This window comes from Sprattus sprattus, assembly GCF_963457725.1.
Source record: "Sprattus sprattus genome assembly, chromosome: 2".
NCBI lineage: Eukaryota > Metazoa > Chordata > Actinopteri > Clupeiformes > Clupeidae > Sprattus > Sprattus sprattus.
In genome coordinates, this window is record NC_137921.1 from 23,693,213 (window position 1) to 23,716,193 (window position 22,981).

The window sequence follows — 22,981 nt, forward strand, 5'->3', positions numbered from 1 at the left end:
GAAGACTAGCAACTCAACTTCTACCACACACGCACACACACTCACTTTGAAACACACCCAAACATAACACACAAAGACCCTCATGACGCTGGCCCTGGGCCTGCGGAGCCCCAAACAGCCACACAGCCAAGGTCTGCCCTCTCTGGGGGGTAGGATATCCCAGGCCATGCTCTTTTTGCTGCTACTGATTGACAAAGCAGCCATTCACTGTGATTAACTGCCTTATGGCAACTACACCTCTCCATTCAGAATGCAAAATAGACATAGATGTGAACAGAGCTGCCACTGCAGTGACTGCACCACATGCACGCACACCTTGTCTGTACCATCACTGAAGCCCAACCAGGCATTTTGATTCGTAAAATGTATGTGATGGCGCTCAACAAACCATGATCTTTCTGATTGATACTAAAGCCCACACAACCATCACACGTCAGTGCGGTTACATGTGTCCAGTTTTCGGGCGTTGTCGGGTTTCAATCAAAGATCCATTTCATGTAACTCACCAAATCTAGATTTCGTGTGTCCGACTGAAATCAGATTTACACCCCCAGATAAGTGATCGAAATACGTTGGAAATCGGATAACGCGCACTTGTAACACGCTAATTCACTGAACAAATATTTTCATATTACTTTTCCACCACTTGTTAGTCATGTCATCCATTCATATCGATGTGAATCAATCAATACTAATACAACTTTAACTGTGATGTCTTTTTGTTTCATTTCACAACGTATTTACTGTGTAATCAACGGTAGCAGATGCCCGCTTGTAAACATTCCACATTTGATTTGAACTGACGCGGCCAAGATCTGGATTTGTCACTGCCATGTACAGTGATATAACGCAGTTAACCCCCCATGGATAGAGAAGCCGGGCTTTAGCCGAAATCGGGTTTATGCCATCATGTAAACGTACTGACTGATTTCATCTGGGTGTGTACAAGAGAGACAATCTGTGAGAGAGGGGGCAGGGGTGGGGTGTGGAACTTAATCCTTTTGAGGGTAACTGTGAAGCATGTGGATCAAAGAGAACCTTGCACTGAGCTGGAGTCTGTTGTGCGCGAGTCCCAAGCCAGATTGTAATTGTGTTACGTAAAGGCATCGATTGGCCTTTGAAGCCAAGCCAGGCACGGGCACCTGATACCCAGGGCCAAGGCCTTCTGGAGTTTGGGCGCTTGCCACTCAACGACAGAGGGATTTGAGCATCACTGTAGGTCAAACACTGAGAAGAGAAGCATGTATCAAAAGCTACTTCAAAATCAGACTTCTGTGTTTGAGCATGAGCACACAAGTGCACTATTAAGATCAAGTGTATTAGGCTTCTATAAAGCACTTTGCGAGGTGTATCAAAAGAACCCGCAGTGATGGCCAGGTTTAGGGCTGAATATTACCAAACCAGTAGACATTTTTGATTCATGACACAATTTCCTCAATACACTTTCATCTAAAGGTTGGCTTTGACCATCAAGAGAAATTCAAGATGCCTAACAACTACTAGAAAAAATAGCTAATAACTTTATATTGATAGGGCACCTCCTTAAAGGCACCCAGTGCAACTTTATATAAACATTCAATGAAAAATAAACATTCAATTTCTAGTCTTTTTTACACGTAGTAAGTTTCAATAACTCCATACCATTACATATCGACATTCAAGGAGCAAAGATGAGACGTTGTTGTGTGATGAGAACTGATAGAAAATCGTAAACAACAACAATCGCCGGTGGGGAGAGGCCATTTTTCCATTGACTGGAATCCTGCTTTATTTATTGTAGGTAACAAAAAATAAAGAAAATGGCGGCGATTGTTGTCGTTATCGATTTTCAGTTCTCACCACACAACGACGTCTTAACTTTGCTCCTTGAATGTCGATATGTAATCATATGGAGTTATTGAAACTTACTACGTGTAAAAAAGACTAGAAATTGAATGTTTATTTTTAAGCCTCGAAAGTTGCACTGGGTGCCTTTAAATACAAATGCGCAAATGTAACATGACAAACAAAAACTGTAAAGGGCTGCAGAGACCTAACCAACTTTCCTCTTTGCCCCAAGCCTATGCAAGTTTAGAGCCCTTTTATATGTGTGGTTGCTTTAAAGTGTTGCATCTAGCCCGACAAAACAAATTCAATTCATTTCACTGACGATGGAGGGGCAAGATCAAATTGGGAGGATTAGGGAGGTGGGGGGGTGGGAGTGCTTCATATTTATGGGCCAACAACAATGGAGACATCCAGCCTCCAAATAGGCAAATGATCTGGGTAGTATGTGGGCTGAGCACAGAATTCCCAAAGACACACGCAAGCCCTGGCCAGGCCAGACTTTTGTGTATGTGTGTGTGGCAGATCACAAAGATAAGCAGTACTCAGAGTAGAGATGCAAGGCAAATTACCCAACTTTACAGAAAAGCCAAACTTGGTTTCATGGGTCAAAAGCCTTCAGGAATTGGAAGGAACTAATTTGGGGTTAAAAACTAAGGTTATTTTTTTGTAAAGACTTAAATAAGAACTTAAATACTGTACATGTTACAAGCTACACATTTGATTCCTTCAATCAAGACCATGTAGAAACTAGAGTCACTATTTCCAGGGCTAATGACAGTAGTAGTGGCAATTTGTTTAATTTCCAGGGCATCTATTTTCGCAATGACCATGAGGGTCTAAATGCTTAAGTATTTTTTTAAAGTAGCACTTCCAGCAGCTTCATCCAAGATGGCAGCTGAAGTCTGATGGGGGAAATGGCCCCTTAATGACCCCAGTGAGTGCACTGGAAGGAATTAACTCAAGAGCACAGAGTAATCTTTTGGAGTTCCCCTCCTTTAATTAATCATTAGAATCTGAGCTGTTGGTTTATTTCAGCCTTGTCTGGCAACGGCCATCAGTTGACGAGCACAACGAGGAACGGCTTCGATAGCTTATCTTGGGCAAACACACCCCTGCTTAAGTCAATGCTCATTAAGGTGGCCTAGGCTTGGTCTACTCTTTGTACACAAAAGAGAGGGAACAGTACTCTCCACACACACACACACACACACACACACACACACACACAAATACACAGACCCACCTATCCACCTCCCAACAAGGACCTAAAAGGAAAACATGGTATACCCTTTTATCATTGGAAGAAAATTGGAAAGTCCATATTTTTTTGTAGTCTGGGCTACGGTTTACCTGAACTCCAGTTCAAATGTAAAAGCTATACGATCTACACCAGGTAGTAAACGCTATTTATGACCACTAATGGATCCAAAGTCTCCCACAAAAAGGAATCACTGTTCACTGCAATTTTCTAAAATGCTATCAGTCTTAAAAACAGTGACTAGAAGCTAAGGTGACGTAGCAATTCATGATTGAGGGTATGTGGGTATACTCTGCAGGCAAAGCTGCAAATTCATCTCGCATTGCCAGCTGGCTCCGCAAAAACCTCCTTATCCAAGCAGCTACCACCGTTTATTCCAGTGCGGGAATGACCAAATTAACAAAAAGAAAAAACAAATAGTGTACAGCTTTCAATTTTGCCTTACTTACTTTGAGTCTTTGCTCAGAGACATCAATAAAAGTGGCATGTTCCTTACGTGTTGACATAAATGGACCATGGTTCGCAACCAAATAATATGATGTGAAAGGAGTGAGGAGGGGGGTATAATCACACTTAATTTCCGACCAGCAAAATGGACCAAGTGTGAACGAGTCCCCTTGACCAGCCCTTTGTGTCAACAAAGTGCATTTGCAAGTGAGCTCGACGCACCTAGAGGCACACAGCTATCCCATGAGCACCTGTCTACCTACCATCCCCTTGTCCTGCAGGCACATCATGAGGGTGCAGACATCTCCGGTGGACTGGTGGTTGACGATGACCATGGCCTCTTCCTCCGAGATGGGCTTCACGTCGTCTCCCCATTCTGTCACTAAGAAGGCACACAGACCAGAGCACCTACATTAGAGCCATTAACTTTCACAAGAAACAGACTTGAGACGAAGCCTTTCTCCAGTGTACCTCACATACAGTATGAGGCTGCACAGAAGGTCAATGAAATGCAGAGCTGATGGGAACATAATGATACGTCCCATTGCCCAGAAGTACAGGAACCACAGCAATGATCTCACATGGTTATGGGAATTACCAGAAGAAGCAAGAGAAGATGAGTTGTCATCTTTAATTCAACAGTTACAATGACATTGAAACCAACAGACCAAAAAAAGCCATTGGATATCCTGAATAAAACCAAATATGAGGTTTGTGGCTATTGCCATTGCTCTTGCTCAAACACCGGTTTGCGATATATCACCCCCACCTCCCCCCTATGTGGTGAGGTTCAGCTTAAGGTTTCTTCCTTCCTTTTTTCTTGCCACTGTTGCCATTGTGCTTGCTCTAAGGGAGATCAGGCTCTGGGTTCTGTAAAGCTCATTGAGATAATTTGATTGATTTGGCCCTATATGAATAACAATTGAATTGAATTGAATTGAATTGAATTGAATTGAATTGAATTGAATTGAATTGAATTGAATTGAATTGAATTGAATTGAATTGAATTGAATTGAATTGAATTGAATTGAATTGAATTGAATTGAATTGAATTGAATTGAATTGAAATTAATCTAGTTCTGGCTTTTACACCAAATGACCAGTTGACAGTGGATGTAAAGTGTTTCGAATAAAAAACCTTAATGTCGGATTTGTGTCAGTTATGTTGCATGCAGCTCTGAAGTTTTAAGGGGACAGGAAGCATGAGGTTACTACTGTTATATTAATACTACCTTCCAATGAAGCAGAAATGAAAGTGTTCGTGGTAACATTTCTAACCATGCCAAAAGTCCACTTCCTTGAACTATACCTCGAAAACAATTGCATCTCACACAGCCTTAAGCAATTATTGCCAGGCCTCACAAAGAACAGCCTCTGTGTGACTGAATTTGACCAGGGAGAACCGGAGTCCTCAAACATATCAACACACTTTTTATACTATTTGTTTACTGAGGTAGTCGATTGTTTCATTCATTTGTGACCAAATTGACTAACTCTTTACTTATTTGTAAACTACTAGGGCACTGACTCATCTGCTCCGATAACTCTGACTAGAGGAAGAAATGCCTTGAGTTTGACAGACACATCATTAAACACAATAAAAAAGCAGACCTCAGCTGGGCCTTCATTTTCGGCTGCCTGATTTAGTAGTGATGAACTACAGGTAAATTGTTTGAGAGAGGGGTTCCAAACACAAGCATCAGTTCTGGGTGCCGAATACGGGCACACAACATTTTCTCTCAAGAGACATGTGGGAAACTGGACATCGATAATCCTACTCGATTGGGAACGGGATCGGTTTATATTGATCCCAGGTCACTTGTACAAGATGCATTTCAGAATCCAGTTTGAGAATTCCAAACAGTGAAAGATGATGCCAGATCAGTTTGGCATGTTCAGTATTCGAAGCCCCGATTTTCCACAGTTAGGCCTGATTCTATGGCCCGTGGAACAGTTCCTGGGCTTGGTTCCGATCCTCTTTCTCAGTTCCAGGAATTTGAAAGGGCAGGCGAACAAAAAGTGTGTGCCAATCTATGGTCTAGCTCCTGGGCTGTTGCTAGGAGATGGGACATCTGATCTGCTCCCTTGCTGGGCTCAGATAAACTCTGTTTATTGATCGTTATTGATAATAATATGGCAAACATGCACTTAACACCCAAGTTTACTGCAGTTCTGAAGATACATGCGTGACTGACAGAACTTAATTATATTGCATGGCCAAGGGAGAGCAGATCTAAGGAGAAGAAACACCCATGCTGAACAAGTCTTCCATCAATCCATGAAGGAGGTTGTAATGACAGAAATGTGTTAAATTAAAAGGATCTCTCAGTAGGCCTAGCACAGAACATCACACAACTCAAAAAAATGCCCTGCGTTATAACCAGTGAGCGATACAAACAATATATATCTGTTAAGCTAAAAATAACATTGACTTAGATGAGAATGAAGCAAACTACTTTCACCCTGAAGTCAATAATCATACACAATGAACAGAGTTTTAACCCAGAGAGCATCCCTGCTAAAAAAATAACATCAGCACACAAGCCGTATTGTGTTAAAGCTAATCTGCTATAGTGAGAGCAATTGTTTGCTACACTGACTGGGGTCAACGTGGCTACAGTTATACTCAATAAGATCTCTGACAGGAAAATGAAAAAGTGAAACAGAAACAGAACTAAAAGGTGGAGAGGGAGTGAATTAATCGCGTCGAACAGTCTGGCAGAGAAAGGAATAATTCTAGACAGAGACGTTTTTTAAAAAGAGAGCTTTTGGGCCTGCTAAGGTCCTCACAGAAGGAGGGGGATGGGGCCTGACCCAGGCAGGGACTTTAAGGAAGAGTGTCAGCGCATTATAAATTAGCCTCGCCGAGACATGTTGACACACGCTGAGACTGCAAATGTATTTTCAAAACAGAACAACAAAAATAAAACACAGAACAGTGCCAAGCAAAAAGGCTAATAGTTATTCCTGCTAGTATTCTAATAGAATTGGAAGCATATGCAAAAAGACTGTATGTAGCCTAAGCCTATGTAATTCAATGGAATTGTGTCAAAGGTGTAGAGGAGAGGATAAATGCCATTCCAAATCTGAGTTAACATTGCTATTATTATAACCAGACCATGTGGTAAGCATATATAAATTGGTTATGGTTATGGCTAGCAATGGTTATGGCTGGCAATCAAGAATTATAAAAATAAATATATTCTGGCGCCGCCTTCCTAGCTGGGAGTCATGGTTTTTCAGCGCTCGATCTACTACAGCTACGATCGGAATTCACTGCTAAACCATCAGTGGATAAATGCCAATTGTTTCATCTCCATCTTTTTTTAGTCAATCAGAGGAAATCTGTGATTGCATACTCCGCGTAGACCTGCTGGCCCAGAAGCAAAAGGTTTAGCGTCAGTGAGTAGGTGCCCTCCTCAAGTGGAGGAATGACGGCGCACACATATCCTGGCCATCTGCAAGTCAAATGTGCGCTCTCTCTCAATGGTTAAATCAATTTACTGGCAAGGAAGACTTTCAAAGGAACTCTGTCTCACTTCTTCTGTGAAATCACAGACACCGCTGAGGATTTACCTGGATACCATCTCAGCTGAGCTGACCGGGATACAGCGGCATGTGGAAAATTAAAGGGAGCAGGTATGTGTTTTTACATCAATAACAACTGGTTCTTGGCTGCAATGAAAGCAAACCAACACTGCTCTAGTACCCTGGAATCAGATTTTATTGAGTGCAAACCATACTCCTCCACAAGAGAATTCCCGTCTGAATTTAACGTGTGTAATTGCTCATGGGAACTGCCGAACTACAAACAGCTGGTGAAGTGTGCTACACATGACGGTAATCAACTGGACCACTTTTACTCCACCATCATACAGCTCAATCTGCCCTGTGCACCCCTTGGACACTTCCTCAGATTGTTCCAGAAAATGAACATCTCTAAAGTTGCACCCAGTTCTACAGAGCCTCTATGGAGAGAGTGCCCACCTCCTCCATCACTATGTGGTATTCCTTGTCCTCCCACCAAACACAGAACTGAACACATTGTGCGAACAGCCAGTTGGCTCACAGGCCAGGAACAGGTGCCAGTGAGTGTTCTGAGCCAGGAAACAGGCCAGTAGGATAGTGATGGACCAATCACAACCGGCTCACTCTCTCACTCATCAGGGAAATCACATCCGGACGCAAGTTCTGCTCCATCAGGACCAGGACCATCAGAAACCTGAACACTGTATGGGACAGTGCAACCTCTACTATGGACCCAACCATCCTGCCAGGACTGTACGATCTGTAGCATAATGTAGCATACATTCATGCTTTACTTGTGCACATTCTTGTACTTAGCTTGGGTATTCTTATTTATGGTTATTTTATGTTCCATCATGTTTCTTCTTCTACTTTCTCCTTTTCTGCTATTTTACTGTTTCACTGTGCTGTATCACTTCATCAAATTTTGAGTACATTTGGCAAATCAAAGGATTCTGATTCTAGAGCCAAAATAGGCATGATGATGAAATGATGAAACGCAAGGGAGAAAACACTGGTCGAGTATCCAGATGAACACTTCATAAAAAATTATAATAAATAAATAATAGCCTAATAATAAAAAAATGAATTAAATAATTCTCTCTCTCTCTCTATATATATATATATTTATATATATATTAGTGCTGTCAGTTTAACGCGTTATTAACGGTGTTAACGCGAACCCATTTTAACACCGTTAATTTTTTTATCGCGCGATTAACGCGATGTAAAAAAAAAAAAATAATATATATTTTTTTTTTTTTTTTTTAAGATTAACGTTATTTTGCCCTCCCAAACTTTGTAGTAGGCTAACGTCACGTTTCAGTGAATGATGAGCGCGATACAGCGAAATGGATGATAAAAAGCTTCTGAATAGAAAGTTTACCTTTAAAAGTTGTGTTGTGCAAAAGAAGCGAGCTTCACTGTTGTCTGGAAATGTCAACAGGCAGCTGGCAGCAAAAAATATTAAGCCATGGTTTAACTGCACTATAGGCTGAGTCCATGTTTATCTTAAATGTGCACTTTATAATTTTATTTTGTACCGCCCTGTTTGGCAATGTTGTTTTTCAATAAAATAAAACATTGCTTAAAGCAAGCCAATCCACTTTTCCATGTTGATAACAGCATTAAAATAAATTAAAAATGATGGAAAAAAAATAATTGAAGGGGCATTTAGAATAGATAAAATTTGTGATCGCGATTAATTTTGATTAATTTAATCACGATTAATTTTGAGTTAACTATGACAAAAATGCGATTAATCGCGATTAAATATTTTAATCGTTTGACAGCACTAATATATATATTTTTAAAAGTGACTCAAAACCACAGCTAAGTAACCCTTATTTACGATTTTATTTTACTCAAAATCACTGCAATATTTTATAATTCCTGCAGCCACGAATTCAGTCACTTTTAGCCGCAACAATCCCTACAAACCCTTGCAAGATCCTGTAGGGACTGCCCTTTAAAAAACACAGAAGAATGGAGAGCTAAGGTTTAAGACATTAGTGGTGGGTCACTTCTTCCTCTGTACTCTTCACCTAACTGAAGGCAGCACTGCTGGCCCAGCGCCGCCTCCTCCTCCATCATTCACTCCCTCCCCCCTTCCTTCCTTCATTATCTTTCTTGTTTGCTTGCACTCCCTCTTTTCTTCCTTCCTCTCTGGTGACTGGCGATCTGGCAGGACACACCTGGCCTGCTTTCCAGCATGTTAAGGAGAGTGCCCCCCCCCCGCACGAAATCAAGTTAACAAGTGAAGATGCCAGAAACAAAGGAGATCTCCCATAATACCCTGAACCCTGCTCCTTTTTTATTAAGCAGGAGCATTAGGCCTTATTTTGTTTAGTTATAGACCTTATGCATACCGACACATTACACAACAGAGGGGTATCCTCTCAATCCCCAGTTTTTTGTGCTTTAGTGGGATGTTTGTAGAATGATTTCTGCCAACTCCTGCAATTAAATCGGTAAAACACTACAAGCTCTGGGTCTCTATGAGTGGCAATGCGGGACTTCAGTAAAACAGAATAACTCCTACCAGAAGGACTGGATCTCACTTAACTATTATTACACCACACTTCCTCCAGATTACATCAGTGGAATGAGGGGAGTAGTCACGCAATGGCTAATAGTTCATTCTGGGTGACAGGACAACAAACCCAGTCCATATCAATGTTTGAATGTTATGCTGGCCAATGAACTAGTCAGGATGACCACAAACTGAGGCCAGGACATTTCACCCTAGTCTTCCCACTGCTAACAAATAACAGAAGAATATATAAAGAAACTCTTCCTAATCAGACAGCAGAGCCACCTATGGCAAAATCATCACCCCAACCGAAGGGAAACATAAAGACAGTAGTAACCATATTGCTGACGTGGACCTGTGCTGCCTTAACCCCTGAAATCTTATTAGGCTTTCTAGAGAGTGCGTGCCTCCCTAGGTCCTCTTAAAATCACTGTTCCAGCTGGCCCATTGGTGGAATCTAATCCTGAACCCCGCCCCCATGGCTCACGGCACCTGTCTGGCCTGGGAGTGTGACGGATAGACTCAGGTCAATGGCTTGCAGCTGTGTCTGATCTGTGTGCACACACACACACACACACACAACCCAATGCACAGTTATGCTCCTGACATGACACACAGCACAGAAAAGCTCCTTCTCAGCCAGCTTAAAGAGGCGAGAGGACAGGCAAAGCTTGTGCTTCTTGTGTTTGTGTGTGTGTGTGTGTGTTACTATGACAGGCCAGTGTGAAGCTCAGTGCCAAGCAACAGGGCAGTAATAAACTTGATAACCAAGATTCTCATTTCATAACATAACCTCTTCAAGCCAGTTTACAGTAACACTCCCATCACCACCCACCTCTTTGTCCCCTCCCCTGCCCAACATACACACAGAGCCAGCTTGCAGTATCCCCCCCTCTGTGTCACGTGATAATGCAGCAGGAAGATGAACCCCCTATCCCATGACACATGCCAGACTCTGCCAGGCTGGATGCCAGCCACAAGTTGCGAGCGTGCCGACCAAGCAGACTGGCATGGGCAGACAGCTCTGATTAGAGAGGGGCAGGCCTACTAGTGAGGTCAGTGCACAGACACACACACACACACACACACACACACACACACACACACACACACACACACACACACACACACACACACACACACACACACACTATAATCAAATCAGCTAAACAGATCACTAAGTATAAGGCTGAGAGGAGAGCAAATAAGATAAATGAGCAGAGAGAACAGTATGCAACTAGAGTGGCAAGCAAACTAGAGGAGGATTAATGAATGGAGTTGGTAACACGGTGGTGAAAGCGAGTGACCGACAGTGAGGGGAGAGCAACATTAACTGAATGGGTAACGAAGGGCAGGCGTGTAATGAGAGAAGTGAGAAAGAGAGACGAGAATATTACAAGAGGTGTTCGTAACACGAGGAACGAGAGTTAATGTGAGGGAAAGCCAAACGAGAGGAGAGGAAAGAGTGGTATGGATGACCTTGGGGTCTCCGACACAAGGAGCAATAGAGTGGTTTTGGTTTGTTTTGTTTCATATAGTACGCCTATGAAAACAATAAATAATGAGCTCAAAAGTCAACCAACCCCATAGCTAATCAAAAAGTCTGCCATCATTTCAGATTAAAGGCCTACGTATGCCAGTACCTGGATACTTCAAAATAAAGGACAATCTCTTTTTTTAAAACCCCAATAAATTGGTAATTATAGGTTCTATATGTTATGCAATTAAAAAGTAAATACAAAACTTAGTGTCATTGTAAATTCATCCAGTAAGGCAATGCCACCTCCGTTTAGCTTGTGTGTGTGTGTGTGTGTAGAGACTAGGAAACAAAGAGCCTTTGAGAATCCCTACCCGGTATCCTAGAGACAGTGATTCACCCGTGAGCATATACACCCTCTTCCGCACCAAGTCTGGGAGTTTGCATTCCCAGAATGCAACTCCCCCGACAACCAATGCTCTAGATTTGCCAGAACCTTCTGACTTTAAGTCGTATAGAAAGAGAGAAAGAGGAATATATATATATATATATATTTAAACTCTATGCCTGTTATTCAGACTAGAATGAAGTGAAGGTCACCTTTCTCAGAGAGTGCGATTGGAAGCATAGACAGCACGCTCCAAAGATGAGCTCACTGCTTGCTCCAAAACAGTGGGCAGTTCCTCAAAAGGGGACCATTCACCATGGTGACGGTAGCTCACATTATGATATACCTGGACTGTGCAGCATCATAAACATTACTCTGTGTCTGTAACTGACTGCTGACTAGACCAACTGCTGACTGACTGCGAAAGAGACCAACAATAACACACTTCTCTGACTCTATGGATGCTCAAGGCAGTTATCAGGTCGCATCTCAAGTGAAATTGTCTAATTAACTTTTCACAAACACTACAAAGAATCTGTGCATTTACTGTGGGAGCACATATAGCCTAATAAATTCTCTCACACTGTCAGAGACAATAAAGGTTGACCGTTTTCCCTGTTAGATATATCACATTTATTCACTTCTAAAAATCTTGAAACCAAAGCAATCCACGGTGAGAAGAATAAGGCTGCACCTTTACTTTCTGTCTATGACCCTTTGACCCTGACATAGAGCCAAGCATGGAGGTGGTGTAGGCTACTTTATTTAACATTGTAGACCCATTTTGACTCAAGGAGAAGAGGTAAAGAATACACATGAGTGCAACCCCATTACACAATGGTGACAAAGCAGAGAGTGTAGAGACAGCCTGGTAATGTAATAACTGTTAGAGACTGAACCTCCACAATCTTCTTCTTGAAGACATTTGTACGCCATGTTGGCCATCTTCACAACGTTAAAAACTAGCAGCACTATTTAGAGGCGGAGCATACTAGACAAAGGATTTATAGGTACATATATACGATGGATGACTGCAGCTGGGTCTGATTCTGATACAGAAGTAAATAACAGAATCTCTCATTGATGAGCAAAACGTGAAACTGGAGAGCATTCATTCGCACACCATCCTGCAGAATCCAAGACCGTCGCAGCCACCACACACCAAAGGTTTGCATTCAGTCTCTCAGTTGTTCCTCTAACTCAGCTGGCAGAGCCTGGTGACAGCAATGCCGGGATCAGAGGTTTACTTCCTGCTGGGATGCACTGAAGCATGCTTGGGTTTCCTTTACTGCAAGTGGTCCCACATAACAGCGACAGCATTACAACTGGTGAGGGCTGTCCCTTGACCCAAACAAATCCTTAAAAGATGTTAGCCGAGCTCTACTGCAACCACAAAAGGACTTTCACTAAGTAATTACAACTACTACTAACGTTGCTCTTCCTCATCCACTACCACATCTCTAATGCAAGATAAGATAATGAGCCCACAGCTACCACAGTAGCACAAGATAACTGAAAACAATGACTGCTGCACAGTTTGAAGGACATAAATATACAGCACCAAAGCTTGGTGTTGCATAGGAAGACACCTCTGCATTATTTAACAGCCAGCCTTGTTGTCATCATGTCCAGACACTTTTCTATTTTGTAAGCATTTTGCTAGCAGGATGAGTGAAACCAAACACTGCGTGTAAGATAACAGATGCCTCTAATAAGCAAGCCAATGACAGTAGGTACAACATACATTCCTGTTCAAGGATACACAATAAGGTTTACATGACTGTGAAAGCCTGGCTGTGAAAGCCTGCATCCTGAAAGCATAAGTCAAATTGTCATGATGGTGGGAAGATAACTGTAATAACAAAATACAGCAGGCTTTCAATGTTTTTTTTTTATGATTGAAAGTAGTAAATAAAATAGATGCATTCTATGGCCATTCATCATTAAAACTGGGACTTCATATGTGGCCGATAACATAGGAGTTTCAAAGCCAAACAAGCAAAAAGAAATGATGCAGCAACAGCGGAGCACTCACCTGTGTAGCCAGCCGACCATCCCCAACAGGAAACCATCGCTAACAACCACTTGAACATTACTCCTTCGATGTGCCAGAAAGTACGACTGTCCATTATTCTCAAAGGTTGCAAAATAATTAAGTAGAGGCAATAGGAAGGGATAGCAAAAATGTTATTTAAAAACATGAAGACGAAACGTAGTAACGCCTTGAACAGAATCCAGCCCAGTTTGCCGGCTTCGTCAAGGAGGGATGCCATCCTGCTGTTTCCTGCCTGTTAGAACAAGGGGGGGAAAGCAGTTTACAGAAAAGAAAAGCAGTGGAGAGAGCATAAAAGTTACTGAAAACACTTAATTTACAACAGCACCACCATGTAAGGCAATCTACAGTAATATTATTGTTACCAACTGAACAATATACCCCTAATTTAGTCATGCCCCTTTCAGCTGAACTGATTAGCTGACAGTAACATGACAGACTCATACTGAGCGTTTGGATATTAGACGACCAAAGAAGCAAAACATTACCTCTCAGGAAGGGTCCTTGAGGTGGGTTAACGGTGACTCTGTTATAAGACTTCAATAGCGTTACCATGTAGGCTATCTGAGGTCGCTCACAACTAAATGTTATCCTAGCTTTCTATAAACTCATTTAACATGCCAGCTATGAATGGTTGCCAGCGGAGTTGGTCACCTGCTTCTAACCTGGCAATGATATTGATCAGATAACCAGAGATATGATGGAGCTCCAATCAAATACTTATAACGTTACTGTTACTAGTTAGTCACTCATACAAGGGTATAAAGCTAGGTCACTGCACGTTTGCAGAATGAAGCTGTTACTCCAGTTGCCGAGCCTTTTGCGCAGTGATGGCCTGGAGAAAGTATTTTGTGAGACAATAGTTCTCTATGGGTTTGTTACGAAACATTCAGCTGTCTTCTGAAATGAATAAAAAAAAAACACGTCCTTCAGAGCCCCGCATTTTTAATCCATGATGCGCAGGCCACTCGTGAGAATGATGCCAGGGAAAATTTTACTGTGATCGCGCCCATTTTGACTGACAAATTATATTCATAAACAAGTGACAATACAATTTGCGAAATGATTATAAACGTTACACCAAATAATGTGCTTTTCACTCGAAGGAAAAAGGAGATTTCCAACAAGCTAATATAGCTAGCAACCTCGCGCTAGCTATTCTGGAGGCGCAGGGCATCCATTCGGATTTATTCGCCAGCAAGTGCCATCCAATTCAGTACTTTGGCCACCTCAAAGACAAACTTAAAACTCTAATCAGATTTAATTCGATCCCTCAAATGTTCGCATTGACTGCTTGAGGGTTACGGTTATCTTGCTGGCCATTTAGGGATATAACGGTCTCCAATTGACTCGATTGCTAACTTGCTAGATTAACATTGGCTAGCCAACCAAGATAAATGGATAACGTTAGCAGTTTATGAACGTAGTAGCTAGGTACCCATCCATCCCCATTAAGTTTCCAAGATATCTAGCGGGCTGGTTAGCCACCAACATTACCGTTAGCTAAGCCAATGACACCTTCCGAAAATCATCTTTAATCTAAATGACCAAGACAAGAAACTATAAGACTAATCTAGCTGATGAAACACAATTCAGTATACACTGCAGTCAGACTTAACGACAATAGGGGTTTTCTTTCATCATTTTATTGAGATAGCTAGCGATAATATGGGCTGTTTCAGAGGTATGTCTATCAAGCAATCGCTTATATCGAGAATGATAGCAAATATCCGTAACTGTGCTAGCTAAATATTAAACGTGACATAATTTATTCGACAGTGTTGCACCGCATGTGACAAACGCAATTAAGGTTAGCTACAGAGTGACACATTTTCAAGCATCGAATCGCTGGTGAGAGAACTACACTGGTTTCACTATAGCCACCAACGAGCTCCGTCTACATTACTCACTCAGTCTCACTGTCCCCGTACAAATGCCGGACGATGACACTAGCCAGCTAAATAGCTGGCCAAAGATGGTTGTATGTCGAGTCACATGAAGTTTTTATGACAGACATTTCAAGTCTAATTCTTTTTCTCCTGTCGCCGGCGCGTAGTCAATATAGCCTCGTTGACATTCCTCATTCCCGTTTGATATCATGTATAAAACAGAGTGTCTCTCAGTCAATGGCACGCGAATAATTCAATCGATGCATGAGCTAGGGATAGTTCCAAAGCATTCGGCTTTAAAGTTGATAAGTCCTTGCTTTGCCTTCGTCTTAAATCCAAACGGGTTAACGCAAAAGAGGTAAGAACATTCCTTTATTTTGCAGCAAAATTGAGGCCCGTTTTAAGGTGTAATTTCGTGCATGTTGGCTTTCTGGTCAGCCCTCTAGTTTTGCAGTTATTAGCGATTGGATGATCAGTTCGACTCTGCAGCCACCAGAGGAGAATCTCTTTATGACGACATCACTAACAGCGGGCGAGCACACATCTGCGCAGGCGCCGCTCCTTAGCTTAACGAAACATCCACAGAGTGTTTTCCATTCCTCACCCTTAATGGACAAACAGTGATAGGTTAGATTTCCCGATTTCGCATTTAAACAGGTCAAAAAATGTTAAAACAGGCTAATGACGAAAAAGCTTCTGGCTAACGAAGAGCATTTAGGCTACATTGGGTTTAGTTCATGAGGGGACCTATCTGCGTTCATGCCTTAGGCCCTAAGCTTGAGGTATAGTTACCTTAATCCAGTTAGGTCATTTAAGCAATATACTTTACAAGACAGCGCCAAAATAATATCTAATTATAAATACTTACTAATACAGGAAGAAGTGCTTTTTGCTTTGGCTCGACTCAATTTCATCAATTCATCTTGTATAACATGGGCTGTAAGGTGTTCTAGAAAATTAGTTAGTCTAGTTGTAAATTTATATTATAGTTCCGCAAAGGTAAAGGTACTATAGCTATTATAGGTCCGCATAGGTATAGGTACTATAGGTCCGCAGTCGCAGTGTCTAAGAATCAAACATGAAAAGTTGGAAATACGTTGAAATCTGATTTCATCTTGCTTGCATAGTAGGCAGCGGGCCAGAAATCATAGCTCATCTGGAAAGTGAGTTTCGTTGTGACCGTTTGGTGGCAACTTAAAAACATGTTTTCTTGATCAATTTGGGGGTGCTGAATCCAAATCTGGCTGTTGCCACGGCGTCAGCCTGCACGTTTGACCACCACAAGGGGCGCTATATTCATTTTTGCTTATTTATGGTTAGAAACAGAGTTTTAAAGTTTTCTTTCCTGTTCAGTGATAACATTTTACAGATAGCTCTGTAACAACATTTTCCATGAAACTGAAAACTGTGTGTATGTGTGTGTGTGTGTGTGTGTGGGGGGGGGGGGGGTGCAGGGGGCTAGTTCAAACTGACTTCAAATGCTGGTTTTGGACCGTTTCTTTACTTCAAGCCATGTTTTTCTCCAAACATGACAGTTGATTGTTATATTGTAGAACAGCATACATATACATTACAATCTAGACTCAAGGATTGAAGAATGGAAGATTAATTAAAAAATTAAAGAAAGATTAAAGAAAATTAAAGTTTTATTAATTTTATTCAATTGGAACACACATGTTCCCATCTTAACTTGTGTCTTGATCAGGGCAAATAATCTCTCATTTGACATTGAGACATCAATACAGAAACAGTCACAACTAAGCAAAACACTCATGTACAGTATGTAAAACCCATAACCGGAGAACAATCAAAAAAAGGCATACACAGTAGTTATTGTGTGGGTAGTCTCAGTCAATAGTAAATTCGATAAAGAGGCTGACTTTCATATTTACACGCATCTACAAATCATCTTCGCTGTCATCTTCACCACTGCTCACAGCATCATCTTCTTCTGCATCATTGTTTTGACAGTCAACACAGCGACAAAGGTCAGTGCAAGGTAGTTCACCAGAAAGACATGAACAAGTACGTGAACTGCACTTCCCCTTCTTACACTTGCAAGAGACACTCTGCAGCACACTCAGAGGAGCCACAGGACCTGATGTCCACTGGAATGAGATGCTCTCTCCTTCCATTTGCCACCCATGGCCTACTGGACTGGGTGCCTGTATCCATGCCTTGAGACAGCGCCTATGTATGGCTGCCTGGTAAGATGCTCGTGCAGTGTGCAGTTGAAGGGCATCTTTGTTTGGTGGTAAACCATCCTCGAAACGGCACAGCAGTGTGAAAACATTGTATCGAGCCTCATTGATGCTTGTTGTCTTTTCTCCATATAGTGCACAAACAAACTCCTCAACTCCCTGAAGCAAATCATAATCTGGATTCCAATCAGTACCCAGACGCTTAAAAATGCTTACAGCAGCAGGCGAATCAAGCATCAGGCGAAGGGGTTTCACTTTCCCTTTGCCTTTGAATGCACTGACGCTGTCACAACCAGTGAATACATGGAGGCCCAATATGGCATGACATATGTTTTGTCCGTATTTGGATGACATGTGTGTGATGTCAAGGACTCTGCTTGTTCTGGAGGTGCCAGTTGCCAAGAAGAGGTTGCATTTGGGCATTTGGCTAGCATTGGCCAATGACAGCACAAATACATCGGTGTCAGGACTTTGCACAATAACATTGTGGTATGTTGCACTAGCGTGGTACGCATGCAGCATAAGTCTCGTGTCAGCCTCTTCTTGGTCTGTTGCCAACTCTTCCACATCTTCAGAATCAACACTGGTGTCCACAAGTTGCAGGCGGTGACACCTTTCGCCATGGGTAATGTATATTTCCATACCTGCAGGAATTGGTGCATCAGATCTGCGCCATGTATCAAAAATGAACTGCAAAAGTGCTTCCTTATTCTCCCCGCCTGCAAGGAACTTGACCATCTGCTTGGGTAAGGGTTGGTCTGGCCGCACAATTCTTAATGACTGAACACCACCAACTGCTCTGCGGCTACGCTCACAGGCTTTAATGCTGATGGCTGGATATCGGTCACCAACAAAATCAACCCGAGCACAGTGCATTGATTTTCCAATGGAAACAACCGTTCTTAACAGCTGATTTGCATAATCCATGAATGTTGTTGGCAGTTTGGTTTGAGCATGAATAACTGCCATAGCATCCAGAATGAGAGCTGAATCTTGAGCATTTACTGGAGGAAAGGGGTTAACCACAGCTTGAGGTGTTTCACGCTCTAGGTAGTGCATCAGAGAAGACTTGTCTGTCTTGACATTAACGCCATCAATGGTACCCAGAGATGCTGGGACTGGTGTAAGGGAATGGCACAACAAGTCTCGCAAGTCAACTTTCCTGTTTTTAGAGATGACCAACAAGCGGTTGAAGAGTTTGGTGCTTGCTCGCAGGCTGATCAGCTCACCAGACACTTTTGTGGCAATGGCCTTCTTATGCCTATTGGCAAATGTCTTCAGTCGCAGTGTTTTCAGTGGTTCAAAAAACCCTGTGCCTTTGTTTATTTTGTCATTGTTGAACGACAGGTAGGCATTGGCACCCTTTAGATATGCTCCCTCCAAGTCACTCTGGATTTCATCTCCAAGTACCATACCTGATGCAAGGTGGATTAGATGTGTCTGGTCATAGTTGAATGGGTGGAGCATGGCTGTAATAGTATGGCACACCTTCCTCACAGCCTCTGAGTCATTCTGTATCCGAGGATGGTGAAGGTCTTTCTTCTCCTGCTGGACATCGACTTTGCATGCCATATCTCTGCACACTTCTGAAATCGCAGCCCTATCTGAATGTGCCAAAACCCAGCGATTCACAGCACCTTTATTCAGTGTAAATCCAACCATGCCACCTTTAGTCTTGCTGTCCCGATTCAGTGTTTGTTCAATGACCATGTCACATGCAACTTGACTGAATGCCTCAGACGATCTCTGCACAACCCAGTGCCCTGCCAATATCGATTGATGCACAGAGGGGTGTGTATTTTGAAGCTGAGACATCTCTGCATTGTAGGCTGGCAGGTACCTTGAATAATTTGTTCTATCATATGCAAAAAACCACGGCGTAATGGTCTTGAGTGTTGAGAGATGTAGAGGCCAATCACCCATTCTTGTTGCCCGAATAAACATGAGAAGTTGTTCCACCATGTCAATGTAGGAACTCCATAGCTCAAACATCGGAACCTCTGATCTCTTGCGCGCCACATATGAATCATACATATCAAGCATGGACATGGTGTTGTCTTGTTCAAGGACAGCCTTGAGATCAGGAGTTGGCCCTGTAGAGCAGAGCAATGAAGTCACTTCAATGGCTTTGACATGGTCTTCAGGATCTAGGCTTAGTAGAAAAGACTTCCATCGCATCTGCTGTAAGGCCTCGTACAGGATTTTGTGTGTGCGGACAGCTCTGTTGTAGTGATGGCCTGACATTACTCCATTCAGTGATCCTGCAGCAACAAGTTCTGACTCTATGATGACATCCTCAATGCCTGATTCCTGGAAACGTTTTCCAATACACGCCAGGAAAGACATGCATGTATGAAATTCACCAAGGCGAAGGACTAACCTCTTCTGGAAAACAGGGTTTTGCCACCGTATCTTCTGGGCTTTGGAATATATTGCTTGATCAAAGACCACAACAACTGCATCCAACTCCAGCTCATCTGCAATTTGCACACTACGCAGTAAGATGGTGTACACTGTTGCCATCTCTGTTGGGCTTGCATCAAGTATTGGGAGGTAGCCAATCGATGACTTTTCTGGAACAGAGGTGGCAGAAACCAGGGTATTGAAACCAGTCCAACCAGGTAGAAGAGAGTGAAATTCAGGAAATTTGGTCAGGCAGTACGCGAGGTCCATTACCTGTGAAGTTTCACTTTTGTGAAGCACTCCAAAAGGAGTTGGTGCACATTTCTGGTTGAACTGGCCAATTTTAGTCAAATTCCCACATTAACAAATGTCGCTATTTCAACCTTGTTTTTTAAATCAATGTGCAACTTTCGACGACGGCAACACCTAGAATATTGATTTATGTACTATTATGTACTGATATCAGCAAAAAACAAGTTGCCACCTGATCACTCCGACGAACCTGCAAGATAGGATTTCTGGCCCACCGCCTATAGGGCTTGCTAATTCTGGCAGACTGGACAGTTTTGCACAACACTGGCACCTCGTGTTTGTAACTTGTATGACACGAAATTAAACCATTTTAAATGTATTATTGTCACCTTTTAGCCCACTATTAGGGATTTTAAATAATTGTGTCGAAAAATGAAGTAGATGGATAAGAAAAATCCTTTCATAGATTACCGTGGCTATTTTTAAATGTAATCAGTAGCGACCTGGACTGCGTCCAACTCACAGCTTTCCCCTGAGATTTAAAGACATGTCATCATTGGCAATATCCGACGGGGTGCTGAAATTACCCTTTGTTTGTTTGACTGGTTGTTATTTCGGTTGACATTGGACTTACATTCGTTGTGCCAACCCAGTTTGTTAACTCCATGACATCTTCACAATGGCTGTTGTTTAAAGAAATCAAATTAAAACCGTTCATTCATTGGTGGATTCAATAGGCATGTTTCACTACCGTAAAGATTATTGAGAAGATCTCTTTGCTCACACAAAAATGTATTTCATGAACTATGTTACCTGTGTATTTGTGGTGACCATATTCGAGTTTGAGAAAAAGAGGACACTTCGTGGTTTATAATACTTCATTATAAATGGTTTATAAATAGGTTATTAATTAGGTTGTAAACCCTTTGTAAGTCATTAATAAGCCCTTATAAATGAGTTAAACACAGTTTTTAATCATCGATGCAGGCTCACTATTTGGGAAGATCCCCATCTTGGCAACCCACTGTTTATCCCTTACCTTTCTCTCTACTCTACTAGCCCAATTGCACACTCCCTACCATTCTTGTATCTGTTACTAGAGATTAAACCCCAGGAGGGGGGGGGGGGGGGGGGGGGGGCTCACAACGTGCCCCCCCAAAACAAAACTTAACAATAAGGTTCCATTTTGCCAGTTATACATGTTTGTAACTGATTACTAGATGATGATGTGTTTCACACTTTACAATAAGGCTCTGTTTCACCAGTTATAAATGTTAGTAACTGATTAATAAAGGGTGATTTGTTGTGTAATGAGTAGTAAGCAGTGACTTGATCTTGGATGGATGGATACTTTATTAATCCAAAAAGGAGGGGGCTTCTTGTGTTTCCGTTCCGTTCCCACTCCTTTTGAATGTGTTCTCCCTATGTGGATGTGATTTGTGGATGTTGTGTCTGGATGCTACTGGATGTCCTAACATTTCCCTCTTGTGAGCCCCCCCCCCCTCCTGGGGTTTAATCTCTAGTAACAGATACAAGAATGGTAGGAAGTGTGCAATCAGGCTAGTAGAGCAAGTTAAGGGATAGACAGTGGGTTGCCAAGATGGGGATCTTCCCAAATAGTGAGCCCGCATCGACGTATACAAACTGTGTTTATAACTTATTTATAAGGGCTTACTAATGACTTACAAAGGGTTTACAACCTAATTTATAACCTATTTATAAACCATTTATAATGGAGTCTTATTGTAAAGTGGTACCCACTTCGTGGCGGGGGGGGCGTGGTAGTGTAAAGCATACAGATGACCCCCGCAACGAGGTTTTGCCATCTTTTCATGTCATATGCTGTTATAAACAGTTCAACTAGTGTTTACAACATCACATGTCATCTGAGTAATGTGCTGTTGTAGACAATGCATCTAGTCACTTGTTGCATTGTTTATAACAGAACATGACATCTGCATGTGGAAAAGATACTATTTACTAGTGGAAGTGGCAAGTCGTCAGTGTTGCCAGATTGGAAATGGCAAAGTATCGTACCAAATGCTCAACATTATCGTCTTTGGAGGATAATTAGTGTGCATCTGGCAAAACTTAGAGGGCGACCGACAGTTCTCTCTACAGTCAGAGATCGCGCAAGAAGGTGGAACGCAGTGTAAGGTCTGTGTTCTGTCCCTGTATGTATCCCTTGTGTTCTCACGTGTTCTTCATTTGTGTTTGTTTACCGTAGTCTCCTCGTGTCTGACTCCTCACGCCCTTCCCTTGTGATTCTGCTTGTTTGTTTATTAGTTTGTCTCCCTTGTGTTGTCATGTGTGATCTTTGTTCCTCTGTCTAGTTCTTGTGTATCCCTGTTCACCATGTGCTTTCCACCATGTGCTTTCCTGTGTTTGTTTGTGTATGTGCCCTTGATGTTGTCCGTGTCTCCACCCCTCACCTGTGTCCAATCATCACCTGGTTTGTTTGGTTAATTGGTTTCTCCTGTGTCCTGTTAATTCCTCTTGTTTAGTCCACCTGTGTCTCATTGTCTGCCCCGCCTTGATTGTCTTCACCTGTCCCTTGTTATCTGTTGTGTGTGTATATATAGTCCATGTGTTCTTGTCTCTCGTTGCTTGTTCGTCATAAATGTTGCGTGTTTGTCTCTCAGTGTTCTCAGTGTTTCTCGAGTGTTCCTCCGTGTTCACATAGATTTAATTAAGTTTATCTCGTGTTGCCAACCCTGGACTGTATTTC

At 42.2% G+C, this 22,981-nt stretch overlaps 1 protein-coding gene across 1 annotated transcript in view; it reads right to left on the reverse strand.

The window, feature by feature from the left end:
- The window catches only part of lpgat1 (lysophosphatidylglycerol acyltransferase 1), a 44,684-nt gene extending 30,565 nt beyond the window's left edge, over positions 1–14,119 (reverse strand). The window contains exons 1-3 of the mRNA XM_080833056.1: positions 13,997–14,119; positions 13,491–13,743; positions 3,796–3,914 (exon numbers count right to left, since the gene is read on the reverse strand). Of these exons, the coding sequence (XP_080689182.1) occupies positions 3,796–3,914; positions 13,491–13,728 (357 nt within the window). The 5' untranslated portion in view covers positions 13,729–13,743; positions 13,997–14,119. The remainder of the gene's footprint in view (positions 1–3,795; positions 3,915–13,490; positions 13,744–13,996) is intronic.
- Between the last annotated feature and the right edge of the window lie 8,862 nt (positions 14,120–22,981).